We start from the raw sequence: 25,859 nt of genomic DNA, 5'->3' as shown, positions 1-25,859 counted from the left end.
TGATAAGTAAATAAAACAATGTGGCCAATCAGCTTCTTCATATGTCACAAATCCACTGTTCTGCTAATTCATTGTTTTTATTTTAGTCCTCTATTTTTGCTATGTTCTGTTTTCTCCTCTTGTACTTGGGTAAGATCACTAGGAATCTTATCTTCATTTGACAATGAAAAATTCAGGGAGAGTAAAAATGGTATTTTAACAAAATCTATGCATTTGTTACCAGGAACACATTAAAGGATTTGTCGTATAAATATATACTGAACTGTATGGTATGAAATTTCTTAAAGCTTTAGAAAGGGAAATATTGCCAAAGCCTTCACAGTTTACCAGGCCCTACTTATTCTCTCTATGCACTGCCTCTCCAATCTCTTTCTCTATGTTCCTCCTTGCTCATTCTGCTCCAGACACTCTGTCTTCCTTAGTATTGTTCAAACTACACAGGTCTTGCCTTCTTTTCTATTCAACACATCCCAGTTTCCTGGGATATTGTCCCTGCACATTTCTAAATGGTTCATATATCATGTTCTTCCATTCTTCTCAGATACCACCTTCTCCATGATGCCTTCCCTGACTACTCTACCATCATTCTGGGAGCCTGTGACACCAATTCAAGATAAATTTTTTGTGTGTATCTTGGTTCAAAGACAGAATATTCCAAAAGTTCTGACTTGAAGCCATTGAATGAACAACTAAAGGATACTAGAATATTATTATTTAATAAAAAAGATTGATCCTTTAAGCTCAAAGTAATTAAGGTAATTCTAGCATTTGGAAATAATCAGTGTTTAAATTATTTCAATAGATGGTGAGTTCCTCATTACAGAAAGTATTTAAGAAAAGTTCAGTTTCCTTGAGCACTTGAATTGCATTGTGGGAGGGATTCTGATTGATTGTTTTCTTGATTGATTGATTTGTTCAGAAAGAGAGATATGATGGAAGATTTCCTGAGACAGCAATGCTCACAAATTCTCTTAGTAAAGTCACAAAGCCATTTTGGAAAATGATCCTTTGTTGCCTGCCTTCTCTCATTTTTTGTTATGTGAGAGTCCCATATACCCATATACCATGGGACTCGATTTAAAATAAACAATGAATAGATTAAAAAAATAATTAAACATGGAGAACAATAAGGACCTTGTTTGGGAGCCCACAGGGAAAGCAAAACAGCATTGTATCATGAGACTAAGTTTATCAGGCATTTGGCCCAGTTTCCTAGTCATCTAAAATCTCTCCTATAATGCACATTCAAGTGCACAAGGAAACCAAACTCTACTAATCACCATTCTTTGCTTAAATACTTTCAGAAATAAGAAACTCACCTAATGAAATACTGATTATTTACTAATTATTTCCAAGTGGTAGAATTACCTTAATTACATTGAGCTAAAAAAAAATTCTGATTCCTAAAATGCTGTGCTGAGTTTACTTCAGTACTAGAATAACCAGTGTAACCTCAGATCTAATGCTGTAGCTTTATTATGCAAATTATATACATGTGAAAATAAATATAATCTAGAATGTTATTGTCCTTATATGCAGTCTTTCCTAGAGTCAACTAAATGAGCTTTGGCATCTCAAGATTTCTTTTTTGGTTACTTTTTAGCTATTACAGTTTTATATGCTAAATAATTTAGGCAAGATAATTTAATTTGTTTCCAAGTAGATAGAGCATCAGCAAAGGCTAAAATTGCCTTGCCACAACAACCAAAATAACAAAATTTGTGTCATCAACACTAAAACACACACCATTTGGATTTCCTTCTGAGAAACTTCGAGCCTGTCCACATGAACCTCCCCTACCTGTCAGTCTCCCCAGCATGAAGAGCCCTAAATCATGGATCCAGGATCTGCCTTGCTCTCTTGTAACCCAAATGCGGACTGTGCTTTTTTTCTTGAGAGCAGGAATTTGCCATCTTTTGCTGGCGTTGGATGCTGCGAAAGCAGACTTCTCCTTTCAATAACTATGTGTTCTTGAGGACTTGGCTCTTCCGAGAATCCTGTTCCCCAGACATTCTTCTGTAATTTGCCAATCAAATTAGTAAACCATGGAACCAACCTTCTGAGATTCAACTCTTCCCACTGAGGCTTAGATGTCGGTAACACTCGGGATAGATGCAATTCTTACATTCTTTTGGAAGTATAATTTTAAAATTTAGCTTAAGATCAGTCCCAATGATATTTAACTAAAAATTAAATCAATTTAAAAAGTGTCTTTTTTAAATCTAGCAAGCATGTAATTAGTGTGAGTGGCTACCCTGAGGACTGAATGTATGACAGCTGTTTTTTGTTGAATGGCATTTCTCCAAGCTTTAATTACAGGTGAGACTAAATTTTAAAAACTCATGACTGCAAATTCATTCATTCATTCAATTAAAGCAATCTGTACCCAAGCTCATTCTGAGTGTTAATCTGTTGATCTAACACAAAAATGCAATTTGAGAATTAGGAGATGAATTGGAAAAGAAAAAGTTCTTAACCCATCCATAATATAGCAGGATTAAAAAAAAAATTCAAGTGTATGGAAGTCTGTCTAACTAAAGACCAAATTTATTAATATTTCTAGTTAAATGAAATTTGTCTCTTTTAATTTAAAATAAAATATTAAACGACTGAACAAATTTTAAAAAATTAAAATTGCATTTATTTTGGATAGTTTTTGATGATCCATTTAGTCAGCAAATATGCATTTAGCACCTACTATGTGCTTGGGGCTCACCATGCATTGGGATTCACCAGTGAATCACACAAACACTATAGCCTGATGAGGTAGGCTGACATAATTCCTTATATATTGATGTTTGATTTAATTAATATAATTTAAAATATATTCATAATAATATGATTTCAAAATAATATGATTCATGTATATATATTTTTTAGGAAACTTGGAGAAGAAAATACAGACAAAAATATATCTTTTTAGGGCTTCCCTGGTGGCGTAGTGGTTGAGAATCTGCCTGCTGATGCAGGGGACACGGGTTCGAGCCCTGGTCCGGGAAGATCCCACATGCCGCGGAGCAACTGGGCCCGTGAGCCACAGCTACTGAGCCTGCGCGTCTGGAGCCTGTGCTCCGCAACAGGAGAGGCCGCGATAGTGAGAGGCCTGCGCACCGCGATGAAGAGTGGCCCCCGCTTGCCGCAACTAGAGAGAGCCCTCGCACAGAAACGAAGACCCAACGCATCCAAAAATAAATTAATTAATTAATTAAAAAGAAAAGACACATCTTTAAAAAAATATATATATATATATCTTTTTAAATGTCTATTGTACTGTCTCCCTGAATTAAATGTCTCATATCTTACCTTCCAAACTTTTTTTTGTGTGTCCCACACGTGGGGTAGTATAACTGCATTACTACTTATAGCCTATAGCTTGGCATATGTGCAGGTAATTTTTTTAGCCTGTATCTTGGCCTGTTTTTTCAGATAATTTTACAGCTAATTTGCATCATAGGTCTTTTCTCGTGCTGTTGAATTTTGGAAAAATAATTAAATACCATTTATGGACTGCATGATAGTCCACTCTTTGGGGTAGGGTTTTTATATCTGATCCCAAATCCAGATCTTGTAATTCCTACATGTCTGCAGAAAGAATATGAGAGTCCTTATAGGGCCTGCCGAGCACACCAGAAGCATCATCAAACACAAGACCTAGAACTAGAGGTAAGACAGGGCTCATTTCTACAACCCTGCATTTGCTCACATCTCGAATTTCTCACATTTAATATATGGATGTGGTTTACAACACCTCCTTCAGAGAGTGTTATAAATCTCACACAAGACCTTGCATGTATTAATTTATTCCAGAAGCTATAGTGGCCCCTTACTCTATGCATGCTCAGAGTGAAGGTACTTTGGAGTAAAATTTGAATAAGAACCTTGAACCCATCAAATCACTTAAAAAATTCTTAACGTAAATTCATTTTGAATATAACATTACTGAATAAATCTACTTTTATTAACATGTACATGTGCTGATTGGAGCTCATATGCATGGGAAACAGGCCAAGGGCCAGCATTATTCCCACTGCACCGATCAGTGTCTTAGAGACCTTCAGTTATCACTCACTGTCACAAGGAGCCTTCTCTGCCCCAAACTTTCTCTGAATCCCCTCCATAGAAGTACCCCTTACATAGCCAGTGAAAGCTGAAGCTGTGTCTACAGAGGACATTAGACAACCTTAAGCTCAGTGAATTATCAATATAGACTCAGGGGAAAAGGAACAATAAAAATGCGGGATACAACTGCTGAAATGAAAACCAACAGATAATGAAATACTACTCAGCCATAAAAAAGAACGAAATAATGCCATTTACAGCAACATGGATGGACCTAGAAATTATCAGGTTAAGTAAGTCAGACAGAGAAAAACAAATACCATGTGATATCACTTATACATAGAATCTAAAGTATGATACAAATGAACTTATTTACAAAACAGAGATAGACTCACAGACATAGATAAACTTATGGTTATCCAAGGGGAAAGATGGAAAAAATTAGGAGTTTGGGGTTGGCAGATACAAACTACTATATATAAAATAGATAAACAATGTCTTACTGTATAGCACAGGGAACTATATTCAATATCCTGTAATAAACCATAATGGAAAATAATATAAAAAAGAATACATATGTATATACTTATATAGACACACATATGTATGTGTAACTGAATCACTTTGCTGTACACCAGAAACTAACACAGCACTGTAAATCAACCATACTTCAATTAAAAAACAATTAAAAAAGAGGAAAAACTGAGAAAAAAAAACAACCAATAGAGATCTTTTTAAAAACCACAAGCAGGAAGGAAAGTGCTGTGTCAGTTGCTTTTGAGGTTTGTGCTGGCTGTTTTTTTGTTGTTTTCATTACAGAGTGGGCTGAGCTTGGGGCTAGGAGATTATAAATTCCCGAAGCTGAGGCAAAGGTGTGGCCAAGAGATCTGAGAACCTTGCTGAAAAAGACTCAGGCTAGGAAAGAAAATAAGGATGTCCTGGAGAGATGGTTCAGGAGCCCAAAGCCACCATGTCAAAGTAGTTAGGAAAGGTGAGCAGGGAGGAATGGTCAGAGGAGGAGAATCCTGTGTCAGAGAAGGCAGAACACATGTGAAGTGGAGTATTAGAGAAGGATGATGGCAAGGGGTGAGGATATTAACTAAAAGATTTAGAACTATGCACTCTGCAAATGAATCAGAGAAAGGAGTCAGGGTAAGGATCCAGGAGTGGGTGCACCAAAATGTGGTTAAGATGTGTTTTATTCACCCCAGAAGAATGATCATGAGAAAACACAAATTTAATTTAGACCAATCCTATTAAACAAGAAAGTGCTCAGGAAGGCATTTGTAAATACAGTGACATCTACTTATAATCCAGTCCACTACTTACCTGCACAAATGCGCTGGAAGGAAAATTTGGTTTTTTAAGAACAGTGGTACAGAGGTCATTCCTAGCCTCCCAATGCTAGAGACAAAGCCAAGCTTAAATTCAGTGACCCTAGAACCAGTCAGGGAAGAAGTGCCATCTGATGTCAGCTCACCCAGTCCATCTCACCCTCCTGAAAACCACTTTGACCCCCACATCCAAGGTCAGTGACCTTCCCTTAGCCTTTTAGGCACTCGGAAATCTGCATTCAAGTGAGCTGAGTTATTAATTCCTCTATACATTTGAGCAATATGATGCTTTATTATGTCTCCAAATAACATAGAAATGTGTTCTAGCATCTTAGAGAGTCACAGCAATATAAGTCAAAATCATATATGTAAAATGTAGAAAAATATGGATCTCACATTTGACATAGTCACTGAAATTTTATCCTCCATTAGCTTCTAGGATAAACTATACTGATTCTCTTCGTTCATTCCCACACTCATTTATTCAACCAGTATTCATTGGGTGTCTTATGTGTCAGTTACTCTTCAAGTTACTAGGGATATAATATTGAAGAAAATAGAAAAAAAAATCTCCTGCTTACATTCTAATTATCCATTTATTTTGCTATTTCTTCTCTTTTTCTTTAATTAAATATAAATACTACATGCCAGAACCTGTATCAAATGTGTGACATCTATTAGCTTATTCAGTCCTCTGAACAGCCCTGTAGGAGTGGCACTAACAATGTCCTAATATTTTAAAGGAAGTTTGGTAGAGAAACTTGTCTAAAGCCCCTTATCTAGCAAGTGACACAGTCTTCAGCCTGGGACCAGGGTCTGCTTTTCTATTGTTGAGACTTTTGCCCTTTTCCTTTCTTTTCTAAATTCACATCTTTGATGTTCTGCTCATAACTGTCTCTTCTTGTTCTCAAAGAATCTCTCTGTTTTAATTATCCACCTAACCTTTAGGTAGACAACTTCAAAACCCTTTAGGCCCTGCCCTCCACCAAAGCTCCAGGCCAAGCCCTGGGCCTTAGAATGAGGACCCACAAACCACACAGGAGCTGCAAGGACCTGAGTCATCTGTCCCTGCCTCCCACTGGGACCTTATCCACTGCCACTCATCCTCACCTCGAACACATACCAGCCTGCTTGGCTGCCTCATGTCCTGGGGCAAACCTGCTCCCTCCAGCAGCAGTTCATCTTGTGTACCCTGTGCCCTCTGACTGTTCTGCTTGATAGAGTCCCCTTCCTATGCTCAGCCTGTAGTCACCCTTCAGTTATTAACTCAGAGACTCCCAAGGGCCAAACTCCAACCCCACAGGCTAGTTCAAAGCCCTGTTATATTCTTGCAGCACTGGTGAGTGTCCTTTCTCCCAGGTATTAGTTTATACTTTTATGAGTTCTCCTGATGCATCTTAAGGTTCCCTTGAGAGCTGGGTCATTTGTCTTTTGCTTACCCTTGTGTCTGAGACTTGCAGTTTGTGCTGAGGAACACATATTGAAGGACTGAAGGATTTGCTACAGGCATGCCATGCGCATCTTTGCTTCAAACTCAACAAAATGAAAATTACATTTTGTGCAGTTGACAGACACTTTCCACATTTGTCTACTTTCTGGCTGACCTAATGACCTCACCATATTCATCCCAAGTAGGGATCACATCCTTTCTGTCAAATCATCTCTCTTCTTCTATATCTTTCTCAGCCTTCGCCACCTCACAGGTGCCACATATGCTTGAATTATTTCTTAGAACCAATGCCTTAACCTACAGCTTTGCCACCTCCAAGATATGCTTTGCAACAATCACAACATGTGTGCAGTCATTATAGGACTCACTGAACTGGGCCAGGTATTTATTTAAATGCTTTGCATTGTTGTTGGGCTATAGACCCATCGTTATTATACACACATTTTTTTTGGATCTCCCTATCAACCCACCTACCCAAATTTTTTATCATGGGCTAATTAACAGGAGGTAGAAAAAATAAAGTTTGGAAAAAAAAAAACTTTAAGAAATCATTATGCCGTATAAGGATAAGAAGGTCATGGGGTAGTTAGAAAATAATGGAAGGAAGGAGCTAAGCAATTCTCCAAATTTACTGACAGTGAAAACATGAGAATTCGGGTTCCAATAAGATATACTATGAGGGATTCCGTTAGAAATGATCAGTTTCCTAGGAGGCTAGGGTAACTAGAATGTTAATTTTATCCTTGTGGTTGAGGGTGCCTGAGTTACAACTTTTCCCTGGGAGTAGCTCATTTGGACTCTAGCCAGCGGATAAAACCCATCTTGGGTCTGTTTCTCACGCTGTGGGGTTCCTCCCTTCTGTGCCAGACCACCAGGGGAGATAGCGCAGGCAGCTGGGGAAGGCGGCTCTGCTATCAGCAGGGCCGGGCGAGGCCCGGCCGGCCATGGCCTCGGGGGGGCCCGGGGAGCGGCTGTGCGAGGAGGCTAGGTGCCCAGTGTGCCTGGATTTCCTGCAGAAACCGGTCAGTGTGGACTGCGGCCACAGCTTCTGCCTCAGATGCATCTCCGAGTTCTGCGAGAAGTCCGACAGTGCACAGAGCGGCCTCTATGCCTGTCCGCAGTGCCGGGGTCCCTTCAGGCTGGAGAGCTTCCGCCCCAACAGGCAGCTGGCCAGCCTGGTGGACAGCGTGCGGCAGCTGGGGCTCGGCGCGGGGCCCTCGGGGGCGCGCCTGTGTGTGAGGCACGGCGAGGAGCTGAGCCGCTTCTGTGAGGAGGACCAGGAGGCTCTGTGCTGGGTCTGTGACACCACCCGAGAGCACAGGAGCCACCGCACAACACCGCTGCAGGAGGCCGCCAGGTGCTACCAGGTGAGAGGTGTTACCACGGCACGTGGAGGGCCACAATTCCTGGGTCTGGAAATGCTGATCTGTAACAGAGGAGCCGACTGAGTCAGAGGTGTGAAAAGTGCCTTGCTAGGGACAGAGCCAAATGCTACCACCTGATCTGAATGACCTGTGCCCTCCGCACCAACCACCCTCCTGGCTCACATTCACCTTGAGGTCTCCATGCCTTTGCTCCGTGCACACCCCACCTTTAGGGACCCCTGTTCAGGAGCTCAGACATACCATTATTTTAGGTTGCCCTCCTCTCCCATGAAATTCTCCCTGGACATTTAATTTCATGCTGGTCTTAATTTTCCTGATGTTGGTAATCTGGGTTCCACAGCTAGAGCTCTGGTGTAGAGGGCCGTGTTGTCCAATGGGCTCTTAGTTACAGGTGCGCATAGTTATTGGAAACACTTCCGAATAACTATCATTTGTATAATGTCTTGCTTTTGCATAGTGTTTATCTCTATGTTAATTAATATTGTCACCAAAACAACCTTCATTTTTAAAAAATTTTTATTTTATTTTGGAGTACGGTTGATTTACAATGTTGTGTTAGTTTCAGGTGTAGAGCAAAGTGATTCAATTATATATATACATATCTCCCTTCTTTTTCAGATTCTTTTCCAATATAGGTTATTACAGAATATTGAGTACAGTTCCCTGTGCTATGCAGTAGGTCCTTGTTGATTATCTATTTTATATGTAGTAGTGTGTATATGTTAATCCCAAACTCCTAATTTATCCCCCCCCCCGCCCTTTTCCACTTTGGTAACCATAAATTTGTTTTTGAAGTCTGTGAGCCTATTTCTGTTTTGTAAATACGTTCATTTGTATCATTTTTTTAGATTCCACATATAAGTGATATCATATGATATTTGTCTTTCTCTGTCTGACTTACTTCACTTAGTATGATAATCTCTAGGTCCATCCATGTTGCCGTAAATGGCATTGTTTCATTCTTTTTTATGGCTGAGTAATATCCCATTGTATATATGTACCACATCTTCTTTATCTGTCCATCTGTCAATGGACATTTAGGTTGTTTCCATGTCTTGGCTATTGTAAAAGTGCTGCAGTGAACATTGGGGTGCATAAAGCAACCTTCATGTTTGAACATTTGCTAAGAATAGTTTCTGGATGGACACAGGGCTCTGATCACCTTTAAAGCCTGCCAATGCATGTTACTCTGAAGTAGAAATCCAGTAGCTAAGCACACAGGCCCTTCTCTAGTCAACACGTATTTGTGGACTTACGATGTGAGCATCCTCAATGAAAAGGTGACTCATATTGGAGTACCTGGCCCACAAAAGTGGCATCTGTGAAACCCTATGAATAAGATTCTCCCTGCTGGTGCTCATCAAAAGTTTTTAGACATATCCTGAACACATTTAAATTCTCAATATCTGGAACGGCTGCTAGCACAAAGGAGGTTAAAGTCATCTTTAATCTATCGGCCTTTACCTGAAGTACTATCACGATGAAATGAAGTGCAAATATCAACTTTCTAAAATAATAATAAATTTAATTAACAAATTATTATTAATAATATATAATATTTAGTATATTTATATTATGTACTATAATTTATAATAACAAAATAATTAGTAATTATTATTATTATTTTAACTTTGATTGTTCTAAATCAAGGTTTGTGATTTTTTTTCCCTCAACTTCCCTCTGGACCTACCAAGAAATATCTTTCTTAGTGTTTCTTCTTGATTTTGGTTGTCTTCTGCAAAATTCAGTTGCTAGCTACTTTCTAGCTAGACTTTTGAAATATATTCCTGCCTTTTTTTCTTTTAATCCATAAGGTACTATATATTGCATGGATAATGTCATATTTCTAAGGAAGTTTTCTCTATTTCAGTAGCTCTTCAACTAAATACCAAATAAATATCTTCTAAACTCCTTAGCCTATCAATCAAGACATTCTAAGGCCCTAAGTTTTCTTACTATAGTTCTTGTCTAAACCAATCATTCGATCCAGCAAAACTAGCCTAATCACTGTTGTCCCCAAACATGCCACAGGTTTTTACCTCCTTACTTTTGCTTACAATTTCTTTTGTCCATAAGTGTTGAAGTATTCTATTCCTTCCAAACACCAAAAAAATTGCTAGTTTCTTCATCTTTTTAAATGCCTCCATGGATTCTACTGCTATTTTATGTGCTCTACCTTAGAATGTTATCTTTAAAAAAGAACAACCTTGATGTGTAGGACTTGTTCAGTGACTTTGGGAAGAATTTCATTTTTTGTTTGTTAGTTTTTGTTTTGTTTTTTCTGAGACTTATTGAATGACTTTGAGAAGAGTTTTAAAATGTGTGTATGTGTCTATCTTTGTGTGTGTTCTTTGTAAATAAAATACATGTGTTTACCTCTAGCAGGGGTCCTAGGGTTGAAAGAGATTTACTTTTCATTAAATTATTTTTCTACCCCTTGTAAGATTTATGACATTCTGTATTTCTTTTTCATTTAGTAAATATTAACTTACAAGTTTTCTTCTGCCAAATATAATAAATACACTTCTGATTATAAAGTAATAAATAACTGTAAGCAGTTGAAATATATAGATATAAGGAATAGCATCACTTTTCAACCAAGAATTAGTATATGAGATTTTGTTTATTGAATATATTTTCATTGGTCTCTGCCTAGTTTTTATATATTCATCATAAGCATTTTTATTTTTCAAACTTGGTGCAAAGTTGCATGAAGTATACTTATTTTAATTTTCTTTATACTTGTATTTCTTGTCATTAAATATTGTGCAACGCCTTATTTTAATTCCATCCTGTGAAAATAAAATTTTCTCACTCCCGTATTTTTAACACTTTGGTTAATTACAGTTTTACTATTTAAAATACAATGAACACACTTTTAGATACATCTTTGATTCCATCTGGCATCAACATTTAAAAACATATTTAACAGTTATTAACGAGGTCGAACATTTTTATATGTTTTCTAGGGCCTGTTTTAGCTGATCTTTGTATTTCCCCCCATACCCAGTCAATATTAAGTACTGAATGAGGGTATCTGTAATGGCTGCCGCATATCTTCCCAAACAGGTAAAGCTCCAGATGGCCCAGGAACATGTGAGGAAAGAGATGGAGGAAGCCTTGACTCAGGAAGCCAGTGTGGGAAGGAAAACTGTCATTTGGAAGGTGAGAGAATATTGGGGTTCAGGAGGCTAGCCTATTTGAAGGATCCAAATTTGGGTCACTAAATCATTCTTCCACCAGCACTCCAGTACTTTTGTTCCATCTACATAGGTACTCAAGAAAAAAAATCTCAGTTTCACCCTGGATCACCTCATCCCCTCAAATTATATTGTACAGTTGTGTTCTTTTTATCTCTGTTAATATGACCCCAATCCAAATTGTAAATAAACTTTACTGATCTTGATCTTACTCACTCACTTGATTTTACTCATCTTAACTCACTGCATCACCTAGAACAGAGTTTTGTACTGTCAGTACTAGTTTAAAAAATATATATTTGTTAGATGAATGAAATAGTAAATATTTCACATCACTTATATACATGAAATACAGGTTAATAGTCATCATCTTACATATAGAAAGACAGTCTGAATTTTCAGTCTTTTTCAGTCATCCATAAATATTTTTTATCTTTATTATACCTCATCAGCTCTCTTATTTATTTATTTATTTATTTATTTATTTATTTATTTATGGCTGTGTTGGGTCTTCGTTGCTGTGCATGGGCACAGCTCTAGTTGTGGCAAGTGGGGGCTACTCTTTGTTGCGGTGTGCGGGCTTCTCATTGCAGTGGCTTCTCGTTGCGGAGCATGGGCTCTAGGCATGCAGACCTCAGTAGTCGTGGCACACGGGCTCAGTAGTTGTGGCTCGCGGGCTCTAGAGCACAGGCTCAGTGGCGCATGGGCTTAGTTGCTCCATGGCATGTGAAATCTTCCCGGACCAGGGCTCAAACCCATGTCTCCTGCATTGGCAGGTGGATTCTTAACCACTGCACCACCAGGGAAGCCCCTCATGAGCTCTTTTTTTCTCTTACCTATTTATACATACACACACACACACAAACATACACAGAGTGATTCTGAACCTGGTGCAGTGCTGCCTTCCAAGAGATATTTTGTAATATGTGTAGATGTTTTTGGTTGTCACAACTGGGAGAGGGTGGGTGCTCTACTAGCAACTCATGTGTAGAGGCCAGAAATGCTGCTAGACACCCTAATGCACAGGACAGTCACCTTTCCCCCCAAAAAAATCACAGCAAAGAATCACCTGGTCTAATGTCAATAGGGTCAATATTGAGAAGCTGTATATGGAAATTACATAGGTGTTTTTATTTATATAATATGTATTATAATATATATAGAATCTATTTTATAGAATATTTCTCTTCTCTGTCCTTCTCCAAGGAACCCTTTTATTTTTATAATTCTTTCTTCTTTTCTCAAAAATTTTGTCTTGTGCTCTGTTTTCTGACAATATTTTCATAAGGATTATTTTTGCTGTATTTTTCTTCTGTGATAAGTCTTATCTTTTCCCATAGTTATGTATATTATATGTAAAGTTCATTGATAGTGATGTTTATTGATAATTTTTATTCTTTTTATGCTAACAATCCAAGTCAATTGTTTTTAATCCTGACCTGACCACAAATTTACAAAATCAGAAATTCCATATCTGAGATATGGGTTCCTTCATTTTTTGAACCCTCCGCTGATTATTCTAAAGTAGAGATGATTCTAAGATCCCTGTCCTAGGCCAAATAAACTAGCATGATTTTTACCTTTGAAAATGTATCTATGTGAGCCAAAAGCAACAAGCATGGGCTTCAATAAACTCTAAATTCTGTGAAAACCCTTAGCCTTTCTGTATCTGTAGATATAATTGTAGTACTCAGAAGGATGATATGAGAGAAGAGTGAATTGCAACTAAAACTCTCTGGACCATGTTATCTCTTATGACCCAAATATAATTCCACGGTTTTTCAATGACTGAGTTATTAGCACCACTCCTCAATAGCACAGCCTCCAACATGGAGAATGGGGGAGAAATTCAATGAGTTGTACCTTTCAGATCAGAATATGGAATTCACAGTTGGTTAACTTTAAAGAGGTCAGAATTATATGAATCTAGTTGTTTAGAAAGTGGCAGAAGGAGGTAGAAATGGGAAATTGGAGGAAAGAGTTGAATCTTATGAAATTTGAGGAAAATCGTTATTAGAATTCTTTTAAAGGCACTAGCTTGTGTTCTTAAATCGAACCAAAATGGTATAATGTTTAATAATGGACCAGAGAATTCAAAATGTGGAGAGACTATGGGAGGGCAATTTGCCTCTTATTCTTAGTTTAAAGCTACTTTTCCACACACCAGTCTCCAGAGAATAAAATTTAGATATATTAATGCTGTACTGAAATGTGTTCCTTAGGTCTATTAAAAAATTATAGAGGTGAGATTTGGGTAGAAATCAAGATGAATTCCCTGAAGCTTTGCAATAAGTGACCTGAGAATAACATTTCTTTCTTGGCTCTGCAGAGAATGTTAGCCTTATGTAGTTTCATGATTACCACATTATTGAGGAATATTTTCTAATCTCTATAAACATTTTCTTATTCACATTTACAAATCCAGGTCTCTCTAATCTCTCTTCATAATTCAGTTATTTCCACACAGTTCTCATTCCAGTGACTAATAGTAAATTTTAACTTCTATTGAGCAACGACTCTATGTTAGTCACTGTGCTCAACAGTTTGATATTTAATTCTAATTCCCAGACCCTTCTTTTCCCCCATTTTATATATGGTACTGAAACTTGAATATGAAAGTGCCTTGTCCTCAAGTCCATGGAAATGGGATCCCAAATCCAACAGTATTTCTCAAACTCTAAGTTTGAAAACTCTAGCAGGCCACTTCTCATGAGTAGTCTCTGGCTTCTGCATGTTGTTAAAATGCAGTGGGTCCGTTCATAGAGTTATGAAGATGAGATCACTCCAGACATTGCCTTCTCCAGCTTCGTCATCCCATCCGTGAAGGTGGAGGCCAAAGGCTCTGCCCCAACTGCTGATCATTCGATGCACTGTGTCACTCCAGGAGAAAGTGGAAACGCAGAGGCAACGCTTCAGGTTGGAGTTTGAAAAGTATCGTGGCTTACTAGCCCTGGAGGAGCAACTGCAGCTTAGAAGACTGGAGGAGGAGGAACGAGCCACCCTGCAGAGACTGCGGGAGAGCAAGAACCGGCTGGTTCAGCAGAGCAGAGCCTTGAAGGATCTGGCAGAGGAGCTGGAGGAGAGGTGCCAGCGCCCAGCCCTGGGTCTGCTGGAGGTGGGGCTGGGTGCCTGGGAGGGGAGGGATGGGTAGACTTGAGAACAAGGGGACAAATAGCAGCTTTCAGAGACAAAGAGCTTAAGCATTTATGATCTTTAGGGAAAGGGCACCCTAGAATTTACTTGGAAAGCATCTTAATTCTTAATCCTAGCATCAGAATCTGAAGGGACCCTAGAGAATCATATAAAATAGTTCATACTAAAGACAAAACTTAAATATTTTTAAAACTAAAATCAATTTAATGATTTACATATGATTAAACAGAAAAAGGACAATCTATAACCTCAAAATCGGTCAATGATGATATTGCTATATTTCAGTGATGGCCAATCCAAAAAAGTCTTATTAACCCATTTAAATGTCAATAGCCAAAAGTATGAGTAATATTTTAAATTGTCCACCTTGAAATTCGCACGTTAATTTTTAAGACAAATGCTAATTTTCTAGCCCATATTGCATGACTATTCCAGGTGTGGTAGGGAGAAATTGCCTGGGCTCCATGCAGCTTGCCCACGCTATATTTGAGATTATAGAACAAAGAGACAAATAACAGGGAAAAGGAAATATTTCCTTTTAATCCTCCTTGAAGGCATTAAATCCCAAGTGAATTGAGAAAGTCATCGTTGTTGCTGGATGCATGCTATCATGATAGAACTCACTGCAATGGAAATTTTCTGGGCACGCTTCATTGTATCTCATCCCCAGTGCCTCATTTAGGGATTTCTGAACTAAGTAATTCCTATCCTCATGTAAGTACTGTGATAAATAGCACTGGTTACAGAGTGGGGGGTCATTAAATGAATGCATTTACAAAACATTTTTATTTAATTTGTCCCATTTTGTCTTCAATATATCTATATATCAGTAAAACTTGTGTTGTTGTTATTAGTATTGTTATTATTATTTTTATTAGTATTGCTATGCCCACTTCCTAGTGAGCAAACTGTCAGAAAGGAATAAATTTTCTGAATTTCAGACAGTAAATAAACACAAGAACTCTGGCATTTTCAATAATATTCATTGTCTCATCTTACCATATCTGAAAACACAATGTATATAAAGTTATCGTTTATTAGCACTGAAGAAATGTTGAAATGTCTTATAAATCTTAGGGGGAATATATTCTCAAATAATTTAGTTTCATTTTTATACCCTCTTTTCCCTTTCTTTCTCAGTACCAGTAAGCTATATTTCACTCACAATGGCCAAAAACAAGGCCTGTCATTCTGATGAAAAGTAAAGCTAATCATTTCCCTGTTTTTATGCGCTGTCAAAATTAATCTGACAGGTAGCTATTTTTTAGAGGGAGAGGGGAAATGCAATGCAGGTGATTTATTTAATAATCTACTTTGAGATAAAATGTTGCTAGATATTAATGACTTCTATTTTTATCCACTTAGGTCATTTAGACATGGTATGTTGGTTCAAAGAATGAGGAATTTAGGGTTTTCTTAAAAGGACATTGAGAGCAACATTTTATGTCTAACCTTTCACTGTTACTCAAATAAATTCTGAAGATACTTAGAATCTGTTTTTACCCTAATTGCATTCACAGAATGTAACTCTTTACTAAAATATTGAAATGTCAGAATTATCAATTCAGAAAATAGTTAAACCAATAGATATTATAGGAATTAACCTAAACTTTGTGTGGTCTGATTTTATTTTAATAGAGGCAAACTGATTATATTATTTTAAATTCATGAGAAAACTCAACAACAGCCTGTTTTTAGCTTTTATTGAGAGTCATGTTTCTTATAGTTTTACCTTAATAGTTAATGATTTCCAATAATTCCTAAAGAGATGTTCATGGTGTGTCCCCAGTCTGTCAAAAGCAGTTCAGAGGTCTAACTCACACCTACTTGTTTCTCTTTCACTTTCAGGGTGTGGGAGGAGCCTTGAGCCGGTATGTTTACTTTCTGAATCAAAGAATGGGTTGGGAGAGGCTGGGGAGGTTGGTGGATAACCCTACTGAGAACTGTGGGTTCTGCGCTCTTCTCAGAAGTAAGAGTGTCACACGGCTGGATCTGGAGACCATCCCCATGGAGCTGAAGACAATGTGTCGCATCCCTGGGATGAGGGAAATGTTGAGAAAGTTCCAAGGTAGGCTGCATTTTAGCGCTCGAGGAACTATGACACCTGGAATTTGGCTCTTAATTGCAATTTGTTACTGTACCAGTCAGGCTATAGTAACAAACAGGACCCAAAGTTTAGTGGCTAAAATCAGAAAGGTTTTATTTCGAGATCATGTTTTAGGTTGATTACTAGATTGTGGAGGCTTTAATTTCACATAATCTCACTCTGGGGACCCGTGCAGACAGAGCCCCACCTCCTTCCTGTTGCTGGTAGCCATGGAAAAGGGCAAGATTATGATGAATCATGCACTACTCCGAAGTGGCACACAGGGCTTTCCTGAGGATTTTATTGATAGAAGTGAGTCACACGTTTATGCCAAACTATAAGGGAGGAAGGGAGAGAGCACCGTGCTCAGAATAAAAAAAAAAGAGTGTTGAGATACTTCTGAATAGTCTGAAAGAATATCAGAGTCACTGACACCCATATAAGCTACATTTGGTTAGAATGGTGGGCTTGAAAGTGATATTAGCTGTGATATAAGTAACATTACTTCTAATCAATCTCCATTTCCTTGTTTATAAAATGCTAAAAAATTGTATTGTTTGGAGGACAAAATGAAACATTTGAAAACAAAAAATCATCAATATATGAAAGCATTGCAGTGTATCAAATAATATAAGGTTTGGATTATTTTATTATCTGGCAATTTGATGAATTTCTTAAATTAGATAGTTAATAAAGCCAAAAATATTCAGTCAATTATATTTAAGTACTCTCTGTAGGCTCTGTGGTGTTATAATTAGTTTGTTTGGTCCTATTATGTTGTTTTTTAAAACAGTAACGGTTCAATACTTTTAATTTCTTTTTTATATTCAATTTATACCAAGTAATGAAAACAGACAGTGGCTAAATAGTGGCTTTATTACTTACAGGGAAACCACTTTGTCCCATGATGAGAAAACCCATCTTATCAGTCCTGTTCAATGATTTAATCAATGTTCTGATGGGCAAAGTAATACGTACTAACTGCATGAAATGTTGCAAGTTACTACACTCTCATAATCAGTGTCTCCATATTCCCACTTATTTTTACTGAATTAACTAATCAATTCCACAAATATTGTGTATTTTATGACAGCAACTCTTCTAAACATTAGAATATAAAATTGAACAATAACATCAACTTACAAATCTACAGCTTCATGTTGCATATATTTGCTTAAATTATGCAAAATACACAGAATGTTAGAAGATGATACAGAATATTGAAAAAAAGAATAAATTAAGGGTGGCTGGAAGTTCTGGGGTTAGGGCATCTAATTTGGAATTTGATCATCGAGGAAAGCATTCCAGGCATCAGAAATGAGTGCCAAGGCCTGAGATGGAAATATGGAAGATGCATTCCAGGAGCTATGAGGAGTTCTGTGCGGCTGTGGTGGAGTGAGTGAGGGGAGAGCTGGGGAGGCCAAGAAAAGTCCAAGTAGCACAGGACCCAACAGGCAGGCCACTGTGAGCAATGCTTTACCTCCAAGTGAAATAGAACATCAGTTAAAAGCTGTAAATGGAGGAATAGGATGATTGGATTACTGTTTTGTGGCGATCACTCTGTGTGCTTTATTGAGAATAAATTACAGAGGGGAAGTCTTGATGTGGGAAAGCCAGTTAGGATCCGTTGTAATAATCCAATCAGAGACGATTGTCCATTGGACAAGGGTAGTAGTACTGGAGGTGCAGAGAAATGGACAGAATCTTGGTATTTTGAAGGCAAAGCTGGCAAGATCTGCTGTTGGATTAGATATGAGGTGTCAGAGAAGGAGAAAAGTCATGAATGATTCCAAGGTTTAAATCTCCAGAATTGGGTAATGAAATTGCTGTTTACATTGACAGGTAAAGCTGCAGGTGAGGCAGAAAAAGGGAAATGGGTTTTAGACACATCAATGCTGTGATGAATGTTAAATATCCAAATGTTGATGTCAGGTACACAGATGAATTTACAAATATGGAGTTCCAGGAGAAAAGTCTAGGCTAGATATATATATATTTGGAATTAGTAAGCATATGAATGGAATTTAATGAATGCAATGTGCCTGCCAGCCCCAGAACACATCAGAAGTGATCTGAGAAAGTGGCAAGAGGTCCCAATCCTGAGACCATTGGCTTCTCGAATAGCAGTGATGGAGGAGAAGAGGAGAAAACAGCAAAGGAGACCAAGAAGGGGAGGCCAGTGGAGAGGGAGGGAAAGCACGATGACTGGTGTCTTTGGGAAAGAGAAGTGAAGTTTCCCAGGACAAAAGGATTCTCAACAGTGTTGAGTGCTACAGAAAAGTCATTTAAGGTGAACTTTAAGGACTGATCATTTATCAATGCATGGGGCACTGGGAAGAAGGAGTAGTTTGCTTAAGGTATTATTCTATCTTGGTGAGCAACTGAGTTTAAGAAAGAAGAGGTAGGGAGAGGAACTGGAGATAGATGTATTAACAACTATTTCACAGATATGTTTTCTTATAAATGGAGCAAATAAGTGTGCTGGAGTGGGAATGATGCATGATGACATGAAATCTGTTAAATAGGCCTAACACAATTCCACAGAGACCCACTTTTCAATTCCCATTATTTATGACAGGAAAATCATATAATTTGGGAAAATCATATAATCTCTTGGGCTCTGAGTCTCCTTATCTACAATATGAGGATGATAGTGGCACCCTTGAGGGTGGGGTTCCATGGGATAGTATAGATGATGTACTACTTATGTGACCCATTCAGGTTTGAGCATCAATAAAAGATGGTTAGAAGTGGTTTAGAGACAAATAAGAATAACAGTCAGCATATTAGTATTTGTTATTAGTATATTAAAAATTAAAATATGATTAATGAAATTTACTAATTTTGAATGTTTACCAAAAAAAAAGACACTGAATATTTTACATCCTCCCTTCTTCACTGAGGTCATTTCATTTGTAGATGTATTTATTAATTATATGTACAAATAAAATTTCATATCAATCTCACTGGGACTTCACAGTATCAGTAGTAGTTTTCTATTGCTGCATAGCAAATTACCACAAACTTAGCTACCAAAACCACATCCATTTATTGGCTCACAGTTCTTCAGATCAGATAATCACATGGGATCAGCTGGCATCTCTGCTTAAGATTTCATAAGATCAGAAATCAAGGTGTTGGCCAGGCTGGCCTTCTCTAAAGGATCCAGGGAAGAGTCCACTTGCAAGCTTATTCAGTTTGTTGATGTAAAGCAGTTCCTTGCAGTTGTGGGACTGAGATTTCTATCTCCTTGCTGGTTATCAGTTGGGGGTCACTCACCCTTCTCCTCAGCTGTGGCCCACTCCATCTTCAAAGGCAGCAATGACACATCAAATCCAAATCTCTCTGATTTTCACTTCTGGTGGCAGCCTGATAGCCAAAGAAACCTCTCTGATTTTAAAAGGTGGTTTTATTAGACCCACTCAGATAACCTCCCTCTTGTCACATAATATAACAGAATCATGAGAGTACCACCAGGGTCTGAAGGTCATGAGGCTCATCTTAGAATTCTTCCCACCATAGTAACATAGCTTTGAAAGTGGTGGATTTTATACCAATGAATTTTTCCTATAGGCTTTGAGGAGAAAAAAAAATCCCAAGGGAGCTGTAAATTTTATTCTAAATGCAGATCTTCCAAAGAGCACCAAAGATCTTCCAAAGTGCTCTGGATAGAGATAAAAGGAATCTAAATGGTCATGCACATGGTTTGTCTTATCATCAATGGTTATGTTTGAACTGGGGCAGTAACGAGTCCTGGATTATGCAGACATAGCAGTGGAATACACTCAAAAGCAATGAAGCATATACTCATCGACCTGCAAGGTGAAATACATATTTTGTTATCTCTAGGAGTTATTAGAGGGAGAGTGAGGAATGGTGTGACAGTTCTCAATATCATGGCTTCCTAAGTTTTCACCAGTCTTTTCTGTTCTTTTACATGTTCCACAAAATTCTTTCTGCAGTTGACATAAAACTGGATCCTGCCACAGCACATCCTAGCCTCCTCTTGACTGCTGACCTGCGCAGTGTGCAGGATGGAGAACTATGGAGGGATGTCCCCAACAACCCTGAGCGATTTGACACATGGCCTTGTATCCTGGGTTTGCAGAACTTCTCATCAGGGAGGCATTACTGGGAAGTCATGGTGGGAGAAAGAGCAGAATGGGGGTTAGGTGTCTGTCAAGACACAGTGTCAAGAAAGGGGGAAACCACACCATCTCCTGAGAACGGGGTCTGGGCCATGTGGCTACTGAAAGGGAGTGAGTACATGGTCCTTGCCTCTCCATCAGTTCCTCTCCTCCACCTGGAACGGCCTCGCTGCATTGGGATTTTCTTGGACTATGAAGCAGGTGAAATCTCCTTTTACAACATCACACATGGGTCTTATATTTACACGTTCAATCACCTTTTCTCTGGTTTTCTTCGACCTTATTTTTTCATTTGTGACACGACTCCTCTTATCTTACCACCTATGACAGAAGTGGAGTTAGAAAATTGGGCATCCAGGGGTCATTTTCACCCTGCTTCTAACATTAGAGACGATCCTTCCTAAAATTCTGTTGCTAAGATACACCCCAAGCCTAGCAAAGTTTCCTGGAGTAGAATGGAGGGTATACGTATGTGAAGGCTCAACAGATGTCCCCATTTAGGTCAGCACCTCATTCCTTGTCACTATGGACATTTTCCCATAGGGGCAAAAGAGAATATATAAAATATTTGTGTTTGGACAAGGATTGTATAGAATAGTAATTTTAGAAATGGAGCAGTCTTACCACTCCTTTCCCAAATGGCTCCACATACTTTCTTGATGTGTTTTCTTCAAATGAATGGACCTCATATTAAACAAAGATATCTATACATTTATTTTAATGTCTCATTCCTTTTAATATCTCTTCATTCCAATCTTCCATATATTAAGAATTAGAAATGGCAATTCTTAAATTGGTTCAGAACAGTCCAATATTGTTCTAGCATCAGCTCCGTAATTCTTTTTCTGCCTCCTTATTTTCCTTCTCTTATTCTCTCCTCTTTCTCTGTCTCTCTGCCTCTGCATCTTTCTGTCTCTGTCTCTCTCACTTTTGCTCTTTATTGCTTCTTTCTTCTTTTCTTGCTTTATACCTCTTATTGTTTAACCTTCCATTTCCTTCTAGATTAATATATTCAGAACCATCCCTTTTTATATTCATGATTCCTGTGACTATTCAATTACCCTTTAAATCCTCTTCACTCAGGGGTCAATTTTTGAGAATGATGAAATTCATTCCTCTGATTCTAATATCACTGAGCCTCATGCCTTATCCCTTACAACTTTTTCCTTTATCTTTGGATACATTTTTTTAAATTGAAGCATAGTTGATTTTGTGTTAGTTTGTGTTAGTATTGTGTTAGTTTCAGGTGTACAGCATCGATACATTTTTTAGAGTAGAAATTTCTCAGAATTCTGATTCAACTAGTTCTTTGACCCAGTCATTACCTAGTTGTAAGACTTCAAACAAGCAACCTCTCTCTCTCAGCCTCAGCTACTTAGTATGATTCCTGTACATGGAACAATGATATTGACCTCCCAATGTTTTGGGAAATAAGTAAGGTTGTGATTTATATGATTGGTTTAAATTCAACTTTACTACTTAAATACAATGTAAAAATGACCAGAATGATGAAATGATAATAACATTTGACTTATTTTAAAAGTATATTCTGTACATTTCCAACAAAATTCTTAAAAATTATTGAAAGCTAACTCTGCTACCATCTTTCTCTATATCTATGTCTAATAAATGATTGCTAACCAAATGCTAAAATGCTTAAATGCTAAATAATTATTAATTAATAGAAAATTTAGATAACCTAATCCTGATAATAATCCACCAAGACTTTAATCCTCTGCTTTAACTCTACCTTGACTTTTAAGGAGCTTTTCTCATCTAGAGAGATTTCTTTGACTAAAATCTTTCACATACTTTGCAATAACATTACTAATATAGTTTTCTTTCTATATTTATTAGTATATTTCTTTTCAGACTTTTTACATTTGGAGGAACATTATGGAGTATAATAATTTTAGAAATAGCAAAATTTTATCAAACTGTATTTCCAGATGGCTTTACATATTTTATTGAAGGGGCCTTGTATTAAACAAAGATTTCTGTATATTCATATTTGATACATGTATGTTTGATCATGAACAAACAATTCCCCTCTTTGTCTCTTTTGGAAACAGAGGTAATAATAATGTACCCTTACATCCCTCTTGTTGATATTTTATACACCATGAATTCTCTAGGCCTTTTCTGTTCATGAACTAAGTAGAAACTGGCTCATGCAGTGGGTCTCAGCTCATGCTTCCCCATGATCAGGGCTTAAATGAGGCATGGCAACTTGCGGTAACACTTGAGTGTCCATGTCACTATAGGGCCAGCAATTATGAGAGGAGTCATGGCAGAGAACATACACTCAGAGCAGTAGAGCCCCTTCCCCATAGGGATCAAGAGGGACAGGGTCACTGGTCTCAGATCATGTCACCCCTGGGGGCTCCACCCATTCACCAGGACAAGGAAGCCTCATGGCCTCAGGCCTGCTACCCTCTTCAAGGGGCGAAAAGGGAATCCCACGAATGCCTCCTCCCTACCAAGAAAGCTAACATCCTAGTCTCCACTGTCACCCTTTAATCCTATTATCCCAATGTGCATCTTATCATGAGGTATGTTAGTTACTAAACCAACTTAAATCTTTCTTCATCCCTTGCATTCCAAGTTTCACAAAGCTTTGTGCATCTCCTATTATAGTCCCTACTCCTTCCCTTCCCAATTCCATACACACACACACACACACACACACACACACACACACTCACTCATACACAATACACAGAATCTTTCCCAGTGGATAAAGACTCCACAATCTGGCTAACTCCTTTCCTGATTTTACTTTCTCATATCTAGTCCATCAGCAAGCCCTGTTGGCCCTACCTTCAGCATATATCTAGAGTTCAGCCAGAGCTAACCTAACCACTCTGCTGCTAAAACCATCGTCTTAACATCCATCCTCTCCCTCTGGGTTATTACATTAGTTTCCTAACAATAATCCTGGCTTTACCTCGGCCACTCCTGTGTCCTTTCTCGATGCGGCAGCCAGACTGATCCTTTTAGCACCCAAGATTGTAGTACCATTGCAGCTACCTTCCATCCAACTTATAGTTATAGCCAAAATCTTTACAACAAACTCTCAGACCCTAGAAGATCTGAGCACAAGTTCCTACTCTGATTCTGACTCCCTCCCCTTACTTCTCCTTTTATTATTCTCCATCTATTCTGGCCTCCTGGCTGGGTTTACACCACCAGGCACTTCCTGCTATTGGGCCTTTCTCCCAGCTGTGCCTTCTACCTGCAATTTCCTTTTCCCAGATGCTTCTTTAATTCATTCCCTTTCTTTCTTTAAGCCTGCTCAAATACAGCTTCTCAGAACTATACAACCTGACCTACCCCAGAACCCACCCAGAGCTTACCCTCCCACTCCCCTTCACTGGGCCCAATGGAGGCTCTTTTCTTCAATATAGTACTTATCAGCTTCTAATATATTTTATTGTTATCCTATTTATTGGGTTTATTTTTATTTATTTATTTATTTATTTTTGCTTTTGCCTTTTCTGGATAGAATGTAAGCATCCTGAGGGGAGGGATCATTGTCTGTTGATAATGATATATCTGACATATCTCAAACACCTCAAGTACTGGTTTGTATGTGGTTATCACTCAATGCATACTTGTTGAATAAATAAATGATTAACTTTTTGTGGACAGAATTAAATTCTGGGTCTGAAAATATTTTGTGAAATGTAATATAGTGGTATTATTATTAATTTATAACTAGACTACCACTGACATAAAGCTTAATGTCAAGTTCTAAATGAGTAAAATCAATGCTTAAGTGTAGAGGAAATTTGAATAGAAGGCTAAATTTGAATAGAGGAAACTTGAATAGAGGTAATGATTCTCATGACATGATGAACTGCTGTGCCCAGGAATGGTTCCACTGAGCCTCCTGTAGCTTTGATTCCCTATGACAATACGACACCTTTGACTCATGCGTTGCCTTGTATGCACTCCGTATGCAAATTCTCATACTCACTAAGAATGTGGGGAAAGTTATATAAAATTATATGGAATAAAAATTTTATAGAAATTGACTCTTTCATGCTTTATGAACCCCTCTTCATCTTAACTGCAAGGTAGAGCTACCTCTTCTCCCTACAGGATGTCTTTGGTCTGCTCTCCCCAGCATCGCTCCCTTTCTTCCAGGCATCCCTCTGTTACAGCTGGACTTTTTTCTAGCACAAATCATTATAAAGAATGATTAAAATCATAAAGAATGATTAAAAAGGTGTTCTCAAACATTAGTTTTTCCGAAGCTGTAACTCTCCAGAGCTATGTTTATAGTTTACCAAAAGACTGGCTGATTTATTCAAATAACTAATTTGATCATTTTCCCCACCACCCAATCATGTGACTGATTTGTCAAGTGAATTAACGAACTAAACTAGCTATCCTAGCATGATGGAAAGGCCCTGAAGGAAGGGGACCAGGAGGAGGGTGATATGTGGGGCTGGCTGGGAACAGGAAGTAAAATAGCTTCATCAGCAGGCAGAAGGAACTGAGCTAATTTACAGTGGTGATTTGACACTTATTGCCCCAAAAGGGCAGAGAAATTGGGAACACTGGGATTTATTAAATCTGTCTGCTCTCCGAGAACCGACCCCTCCATGCATGTTTTCTGTGTGCTTCTGGGGTCTTCTGTGGATTTACTCTTTTATTATAACAGGGAAGGATGGAGGCGGTTGGCATATAAACACATATATGTATATATGTCTGTATAAAAAACATATTCCACAAATCTACAAGTTCTAAACATTTACCTATATGGTAAATTTTTACTCCTTGACTCTGTAACTGTGTGTATTCCAAAGAACCCAATAATTATTTTGATAAATCTCTTAGCCAATTGATTCAAGCTAGCCTGTTTTTCTCTGATATTGCATGGCTGATTGCAGGGACTCAATTTGTATTCATTTATCTATTATTGTTCGTTTTCTGTTTCAGCCTTGGCATGCCTCTGTAAGAGCATTAAAAACACAGTCATATATACACAGTCTAATAAATTAGGAGTTCATGATACTTGCTCAATTCCCCTCTAGTT

General features: G+C 38.0%; 1 protein-coding gene across 1 annotated transcript; it reads left to right on the top strand.

Moving 5' to 3' along the window:
• The first annotated feature begins 7,787 nt into the window (after positions 1–7,787).
• On the top strand, positions 7,788–21,219 carry TRIM58 (tripartite motif containing 58). The gene is made up of 6 exons (XM_030844755.2): positions 7,788–8,210; positions 11,298–11,393; positions 14,313–14,543; positions 16,430–16,452; positions 16,549–16,649; positions 20,630–21,219. The coding sequence occupies exons 1-6, from the start codon at positions 7,788–7,790 to the stop codon at positions 21,217–21,219; spliced, it is 1,464 nt and encodes a 487-aa protein (XP_030700615.2).
• The last annotated feature ends 4,640 nt before the right edge of the window (positions 21,220–25,859 follow it).

This window comes from Globicephala melas, chromosome 3 (assembly GCF_963455315.2).
Source record: "Globicephala melas chromosome 3, mGloMel1.2, whole genome shotgun sequence".
NCBI lineage: Eukaryota > Metazoa > Chordata > Mammalia > Artiodactyla > Delphinidae > Globicephala > Globicephala melas.
The sequence above is the reverse complement of the archived record's forward strand: the minus strand, read 5'-3'. Positions and strand labels throughout refer to the sequence as shown.